General features: G+C 45.3%; 3 protein-coding genes across 3 annotated transcripts; 2 read left to right on the top strand and 1 right to left on the bottom strand.

Moving 5' to 3' along the window:
• Positions 1–2,919: 2,919 nt before the first annotated feature.
• PHALS_10252 (uncharacterized protein) lies at positions 2,920–3,498 on the top strand (the record flags this gene model as incomplete). Its single annotated transcript, XM_024725642.1, has 1 exon — positions 2,920–3,498. One exon carries the CDS (start codon positions 2,920–2,922, stop codon positions 3,496–3,498), a length of 579 nt encoding a protein of 192 aa, XP_024576398.1.
• Positions 3,499–4,415: 917 nt separating this feature from the next.
• PHALS_10251 (diphthine synthase) lies at positions 4,416–4,948 on the bottom strand (the record flags this gene model as incomplete). The annotated part of the gene is made up of 2 exons (XM_024725641.1): positions 4,416–4,445; positions 4,508–4,948. 2 exons carry the CDS (start codon positions 4,946–4,948, stop codon positions 4,416–4,418), a joined length of 471 nt encoding a protein of 156 aa, XP_024576397.1.
• Positions 4,949–7,948: 3,000 nt separating this feature from the next.
• On the top strand, positions 7,949–8,275 carry PHALS_10250 (reverse transcriptase; the record flags this gene model as incomplete). The annotated part of the gene is made up of 1 exon (XM_024725640.1): positions 7,949–8,275. The coding sequence occupies one exon, from the start codon at positions 7,949–7,951 to the stop codon at positions 8,273–8,275; it is 327 nt and encodes a 108-aa protein (XP_024576396.1).
• Positions 8,276–8,509: the final 234 nt, after the last annotated feature.

The following is an 8,509-nucleotide window of genomic DNA, read 5'->3' as shown; positions in this document are numbered from 1 at the left end:
TACTCTTGGAAGTCAAGCTTCCTCTGTGCAAGGTGCCGTGTGACCCGTCACACTTCGTCTAGAGTATAAAAAAATGCTTCATTCACTTCTCAAATCCGGAGAGAAAAACATTTCTGACCTGTTCCTCAAAGTACTCGACTCTCAATACCAGCAGCCTGATGGTCGGTTCCATCAACCCTCCAATTAGCGCCCGTTTGAGGTGTTCCTCGAGATGTCTTGCCATTGTATACTTATAGCTGGTGAGTGCTTCCAGGCGAATGACTACCGCATTTGGTCCTTGGGTCGTCAAATTTCCGACCTTCATCAACTATTACACAAGCTTTCTAAGTATATATAATCATACCGGGGACAGATAGTCTAACATCTTATGTCCCATCTCCACCGATTACAGCCCTTTCAAAATAAGTCGTAGGATTGACTACATGAGCGACCAGCTGCAACAGAGTTGTTGTGTACTCTGCAGAGCGTTCGTACCGAACAGAGGTAAAAATCAAGCGCTCCACTGAGATGCGGGGTCGAGGGCCTTTGGCGTAACTAAGTAAATACTTTGTTGTACTTCTATTTCAAGATGGACATAAATTTTGGATTAATGCCTTGAGATTCATTCCAATACATACGCTCTACCATTTCTTGCATTAAAATTGGCTTGACTAGTCGACGTTTAATATACTATGACGAGGTCATAGATACCAATACTTCAAAACTATGAGTATCTTACAAACGTGCTATGTGAATTTTGTACAATCATACAATACTGTAGCTTGCATAAATGAACTATCAACAGAATAGTACAATACTCAACCCGTTACACTAGGGCTGTTTTACTGCTGAATGAAGCGTAAAAATTTAATCTTTTTGCATTTACCAGCGCAAACTCGGCAGCCGCAAATAATTTTAAGCCTGACCAATATTTATAGTTACATTTAGCACAAACTAATACTCTATAAATCTATTTACAGCGTCCAATTATAAACCTGCATGTACTTGGACACGTACTCCACAGAAAAGTCCTCGCGTCCTCATCACGCACAAAAGTTTGATGTGTAAGTGAAGCTTGATGATTGGTACTGGGGATGAGGTCACGGAAAAAGAGATCAAAGGGACATGTGGACTGGCTATGGTTAAATAAACTAAGCATCAATCTAAATTTATATTTACATCACTCTAGAATCTAGATCAAAACCACTTTCACTTTCAAATGTCGCCTCGGTGGCGCCAGGTGAACACATCCTCTACGTGTTTGGACTCGTAAAACAAAAGGAAATCTTTGCGATGTGTACGGAAATTTTGGCGTACTTTACACATAGAAGAATGGGACAGCCCATTCATTTCTATTGTCATCACGTGTTTTCTTTGAAACGTCTTTGATCTTACCATGAATAATTCGATGAAAAGCATGAATTGATAAAGCCAAGTACTGTTTCGTTGTCCGACAACGTCAATTCTTGATATCAATGTGAAGCTATTGTCACCTTTTGCAACGCAGTATCAAGTTCCAATGCTGGTTGGTCTCGCCAAGTGCTATAATAGCGGGCTGTTTAGAATTGGTGCGAGAGACCTTGAAGGAGATCAAGTGAAATCCAGGACATAAGATTGTAGGCGTCATGTCAAGGAATTAACCGGCCAGTGTGGCTGTAGCTTTAAATTGATGTTTACTAAACTAAAGAATTAAAGCATGTATACATATACATGACACAAAGATGTTTAGAAGGCAAACATAATGTTAAAAGCAAATAGTGTCTGATGTCCTTGGAGAAATTAGCCATTGCTAATATTAACTGGTGAGGAGCCAGTTCAAGATTATAGAAAATACGAATATGGGAAGCTAAGACAGTAAGGATGGTGACTACCGTATGCCAGTCATTATGGGTGCTAGAGAGCATTTCATGATTACGGAAACATGCGTTGAGATCAAATCACATAAAAAGTAAGAAGTAAAGGTAAAGCGCTTTGCTGTTTACGTCCTGACTTATACATACCATACACAATTTTTGTTCTGATCTGCCCGCTGAGCTTATATGTAGTGCATTTACTTGTGCATAATATTTATGGAGTGAAATGCTTTATTATTGAGTATCATGTGACTTCAATTCGCCACAAACAGGTAAGTATCGTGGCGAATCCTCGCCTACACTTACTTCCACATTTGAAATTTTCAACCTGCTCTTTTTTGCTCATTTATCTATAACGCGTTAGTAAGGGTGGTGTTTGCGTCGCTGTGGCTGTTTATGAACAAATTGACCTAATTTTCGTAATTTATTCTCCGCCTTTTTTATCAGAGTCCTACGAGCATTTTTAGTTCGTGCGCAGATGATTAAAGTCTAGGAACGTTGCATGGGAAGAAAGTTTTTCAAGTGGCTTTGATGGCAAATAGACGACTTATAATGCACCAGGTAGATTGTAGCAGGCAGTACAAAAGCTTGAAACTTATTCTCGAGAGAGTCTACAGTTGAGAATTATAATATGGACGTTCAAGACTTTGATGCTTGTTTCGTGGCAGTCGCTTTTGTTCTCTCGAAGGTTTTTCTGATTTTTTATTGCGGGAGGTTAAGGTGTTGGACAATGTCCACTCGTAGCTTCTTATATTAACTTTGGATTTTTCTCCGTCTATTCTGTTTTTTAGAATACGTACATGTATCTGCTAGGCCATACGTAATGCAGACTAAACACTTAAACTGCTTCATTGTATACGTACGTAAACTAACACTTGTACGTTAAAAATCATAATCAGTACCGTCTGGAACCCAATCTTCAATCGTCGAGGCCATAATGTCTACGACGTCTCGAAACAAATCTTTGAGGCACTTCTGTTGGTGCTGCCAAATGTTTCTTCTGCAGAATATCGGCATGAGGCTGCGTTTCATGTTACCATTCTGCAAAACGCTTTTGACTACAAACCTCCTCCTCATCCTTAAAAACATGACCTGTATTACTCTCTCCATTGCTGTCGTTGCGTCTTCGGCGGTTCTTGTGAGCGCTCGTCCAACTTATGTCACTCGCGTGCCTAACGGTGGAAACGTAGTCGGCGTTCAAGCTTTGGGCCACATCAATGTCCAAGGTGGTGGTCCCAGGAATTCATTCGGTAGTGATTTTGAGGACGCCGATTTGCAGTGGACAAGTGAACTTTGTGCGAAAGACTCGGATGGTGATGGACAGTCCAATGGCCATGAATTAGGCGACCCATGCTGCGAATTTTCATCGGAAAACAATACCGTGCGCTGGTCCACTGGTGTGTCGCACCCAGGCGACGCGACTTCTATGTCGAATTCATCGCTGTGGATTAACATTATCTGTCCTAACAGTACGACCCCGGGAAACAGCAGCACCACAGATATTCCAGACCCAACGCAAACGAATTCTACTGCTGATGACTCGACTAATTCTACCACTCCTACTAGCGATCCAACTCCATCGACCACAAGTGCAGCTTCTGGGATAACCCCAGCCATCTATACTGCCGTCGGAGTTGCCGCTACCTTAATTGCTTACTACCTCTAGAAATCGACCGAGACTGCATTTTCCCTTTAATCTAGTTTACTTAAGTTGGTGGATAGATGAGATATTGACGAGGAGTATAATTTTAGATTATACTGTCTTAATAAAATCTTCAACATTTCCAGCTGAACAATACTATACATATTCAAGCTCCAATGTATGGCTCTACCTGAAGTACAGCTCCGAAGGTTGAGTGTGGCGGCTCTTGAATGCATTGAAGGTTATCAGGCCCTGTGTGATTACAAGGTCGGAGTTTTGTGCGAAATATTACTGGTTGAGCTAGGCTTGTGTCGCACGTCTTGAGGACCCAAATTTAAATTGTACAGGGGTGGTGACGTATGCTACCTTAGCTCGCGAGAAAGATTATATCATCCGTGAGCATCGGAGTGATTACGCTATAATATGTCACACCCGGGGGGTTCAATCATTGGGTGTCGATTGGGATCCAAAGAAACTTTTACATTTGTTATGAAATAAACAATATCTATATATTGAATCATAAGTCCATAAGCAGAGCCCAAACTTTCAAATTGAGGGCTAAATGTGCAATTTTTGCAGCTATAAAATTGTGTGCATATGAAGCCGTTGCCAATTACATAATACAAAGTGATATTGCTTCGCAAAGCCGAAAACTTTTCTTCTCAGCCTCAAGCTCGATGGTTGCCTTGCCTAGCACTTATATCGATCAGTCTTAATTACTGAGCAGCGGTATTGATTTATTTTCTTAACATGTGGTCCATGGTCACAAGGAGTAATATTCACATTACGAAGTTTCAAAACATTCTGCGATTTAAGTGCTTGACGTGTTCAAAACGTCGAACTATAGCAGATACCAGAATACTGTCGAACAGATCAAAACCTGGCAAAAAAGGTGTCTAGTACATGTCGATTTTGTACTCATAAAAAACGTTGTCTCAATTTCATTTTGTTAAGTAAAATTGTTTCAGCATCTGAGCACACAAAGCAAAGCACGCGTCAGCACAATCAAAATTGTTTATAGCAATCTACTCACCTCTTCCTCAAGTGGGTGCACGTCTCCTGCAATAGCAAGGCAGTGCAGAGGCGCCCCGAATTCTGCAGTCAGCAGCTCCTCCATGGTTCCAGCAATAATCGTCTGGTCTTTCTGGCCAAGACGTGCCATTCCGACGCAAAGTGTATCCTTGGTGTAAGCTCTTTCTTGACGCTTTCCTTCGATCTCAATTAGCTGTTCAATAGCCTGATTTATCGTCATGAAATGCGGTGGCAGAAAGACCTTACGGCCACGGCACATGGCTTCAAAGTCAGGCTCCTTCACCTTGATATCTAGCAAACAGAGCGTGTGCATGCCACCGCGACGATTGTACTGAATCTTTTCATAAAAACTATCTGGACGCCATTCATCCCGGAAAAAAGGGATTGATACGGTCTGGCCAAATGAATAAAGCTGTAGTCCGCAAGCACTCGCTGCACCCATTACCGATGCGTTATGAATCACTTCCACCGTGATGTCCAACTCTCTTGCGCGCAAAATCAGATCGGAATGTGTAGTAGCACAAAGCGGGTCGCCTACCACCAGAAATGCCACATCATCAGTCTTGGCATCAGCAAAGATTTGGTCTGCGCCGGTCTCGACACAGTCGCGGTCGGCCAGGATTACCTCGCGGCCGTAAAATTCGCTTAGCTTGTCCACCTGTACACCCAGTACTGAGGTGTAGTTTTCTAAAAAGACTGTTTTCGACTTTTTAATGGCATTCAGTCCGCGCAACGTTACATCCTGTTCGTCGCCAAGACCGAGGCCAACCACGTATAATACCATGATGCCAATCAAAGAAATTTAGGGTTAAAGTACTAAACTTGTCTTTCTTTTTATTTTAGTAGTATTTGGATATATTTATCAACCCTGCGTTATTACGATTGTAGTGTGGTGCGGTGAAGCAAGCTAGCGTTGTGGACATGACATAAATATCACGCTATACATCTAGTTCCACCACAGAGAAAGCAAGATGAATTTGAAAAGGAATTATTATGCTCATTGCATTGCTTAAAGACTGAATAATGTTTACAGGGACAAAGGTAGTATTTAGCACTAGAAAATCGATGATTTAGCCATAAAGTGATCCGTTTATTTGAAATTGACATACCTCTAATGTAACGGGGTTACACGTACCCTGGTAACAGGTGTGTGTGTCACACGAGATGGGCATGGTGTGACTGCACCCGAATGGTTGTGCATGTATATGGATTTTACTATATATCTCTAGGGAGATCTATACACATAAAATCAGGCGGCTTTGCCGCAGAGAAAAATAAATGAATTCAGTTTTGGACTTAAAACGGAAAAGTTAATTAGCCTTGGGTTAAGGCTATAATTACTCTTGGAGAAGCGGATTGCGATCCGCTAAACTCGTACTTGTTCTGAGTATCGAACAAGAGGTCGGTACCTAAGTTACGCTTTCTCAAAGCGTAACGCTACGGCAGCCTTGCTGAACTTAGTAGCACTTGTAGTCAATCTAAACCTGAGTCATTTAGACTGATCCTCTGTGAGGATGGAACAATTTTCCTCTTTGCCCCAGGGCATGCAAGACGGGCTTAAGAAGCTGATGTCCTTGCTTGGCGCTGAGGGCGTGCAAAACCTTGTAGCACAAGTGTGCCCCGAGGCAATCGGTGCGCGTCTAGAGGCGTTTTCAAATGACGAAACGCGCTGCTAGAGCACCTGCAGCAGAAGATGTCTGCTTCATTTGCGTATATGATGCCACCGTCAGGGACGGATGATTTTCCCTAAACCGCTCATGGTGAGCGTTAAGGCGTTTGAGGGGAAAGATGGAGAGAATCTTCTGCTCTGGGTGAGAGAGGTCGAAATGGTCATCGCATCCGCCTTGCTCCAGACCGAGCAACAGCGCGTGGCGCTAGCCATCTTAAAGCTCGGTGGTCGAGCGCGAAAATGGACACTGACGTGCGGCACTTCGGTCGAAGCTGCGTTTCCCTCCTGGGCGGAGCTGAAATTGCAGCTCTCACGAATGTTCTAGCCGCCCAATCAGGCATATCGCGTACAATCGCGTTTCCTTGCCGCCCGACAGGGCAACAAGGAATTGGTGGATTTTGTCCAAGAGATGTGCACTCTAATTGCCGGGATGGCAGCAGATTCCCTTTCGGAGGCGGTCACAGTGACCGTCTTTGTGGAAGGCCTTCGCACTGGTGTGGCCAGAATGGAAGTCTTCCGTGTGCATTCGTCTTCGTTTGAAGAGGCGGTGAATGTGGCATTGAATACCGAATTTAATTTCATGTTGGCACGACTTGGTTGGAATGTACACTCCAACAGCTCGTCGAATGGGCTTATGCCCATGGATCTTAGCTATGCTGAGGACAAAGGAGCGGAGCTCCGAGCTGCCGGGCAGCACACAAACACACGACGGTGTTTTGTTTGTGGAGGCACCCGTCATCTCCGGAACGTCTGCCTCCTGCGCAAGGCGCGTCAAGGTTCTTCAAACCATCGCCCCAAATCCTACCAGTCTGATTCGTCGCGGGGAAACGACACCACTCAGTAGGCGCAGGGCGGCCTACTGGGGAAAACTGAGTTTTGTTGAGCCTCAGAGAGGCATAGGTCAACAGGGCCCAGCCCTGAAGAGCTTCGTGCTCTTAAACACGCAACGTGTATGCAAGCTGGGCTTGCTGGTCGTAGAGGTGACCGTAAAGGGCTTCGAGAAGCCATGGCAGATCCTCATCGATTCTGAGGCGTCGTGCAATTATGCTCGACCCTCCACGATAGAGGGAAGTCAGCTGTATGCTGAGGCACTAAAAGCTCGGTTGGGTGACATTGTCACTGCTCGCTTAGCGACGAGGATGCGTGTCATGGTCCCGAAGGTCTCTGTGGACCTAAGTGTCAATTTTCTTGACTTTGATAGCGTTGAGCGCTGTCTAGTCTTAGACTAGGATGCAAGGTATGACCTCATCCTGGGAATGGCATGGCTGGAACACCATGAGCCATGAATTGATTGGAGGTCAACGGCCTTGGGAGCTACGCGCACGTCTCCTGGTGGAGCTTTGACAAGTCATGAACCCACCTCTGCTAGGAGACAAAAGCGCTATTGGCGATAGCACTGGAACGAGACGGGCAACGTGCTGGACATTGGAATGTCCAAGTTGGTTGACACCAACGGTGTATCGAACAGGAGTTTCGAGCGTGGCTCGCGGGCTGATCGTGGAGTGGCACGGGGTCCACTGGACGAAGACTGTGGGGTTAGCAGCTCTTCGTCGGATATTGTAAATAACATTGGAGCTCTAAAGGAGCGAACAGTGAGGGTGACACCGGACGACGCGGAATAATTGATCACCCTGGTCTCACCGAGACATAGAACCTCTGTACAGAAGCGACGGTGACGCCGTATGCTGGCCTGCAAGACGCCGGGCGTCGACCCTGATCCAGGGTGTGTCTACCGTAGACGATGGTGCCCAGTTATACACCCTCGTCATCGGTATGACGGGTGAAGAATATGGCGAAGTCCGCCTCGAGGCTATGTCTGCAGTAGATGCTCTTCTTGGGCTGGACGAGATGTCCCTTGAAGAGCTCGGCAGTGCCTTGAAGGCAGACGATTTGGTCGAAGTGGTCATTGTACTACCGGACGAGGAGATAGACTCGTCATCGCTTTTGGATGAAGCTGTCTCGGAAGCCACCAAGAGAGTGCTGAACGCACGGAGTGGATCGTCGATTCTACGGAATCCCTTGGATCCGTACTATCCTTTGGTAAAGGAATTTTATGACGTCGTCCCTAAAGACCCGCCTTCGGTTTTACCTCCGGACTGATGTGTGCGTCATGAGATTGACCTGGTTTCGGGAGCCAATTGCTGCGTAACATGCAAATGGTCCCTGCCCGAGGAGCAGTGCAACGTCATTGACGCCTTTTTCCGTGCAAAACACGACGCAGGGATGGTGCGTGAGAGCAAGTCTCCCTATTCGACACCCACGTTTTGTGTCCGGAAGCCGAAAGGCAAGTGGCGTATCATTCATGCTTACAATAAGCTCAAACGCTGCCAGCAA

This window comes from Plasmopara halstedii (genome assembly GCF_900000015.1).
Source record: "Plasmopara halstedii genome assembly, contig: Scaffold_470, whole genome shotgun sequence".
Classification (NCBI taxonomy): domain Eukaryota; phylum Oomycota; class Peronosporomycetes; order Peronosporales; family Peronosporaceae; genus Plasmopara; species Plasmopara halstedii.
The sequence above is the reverse complement of the archived record's forward strand: the minus strand, read 5'-3'. Positions and strand labels throughout refer to the sequence as shown.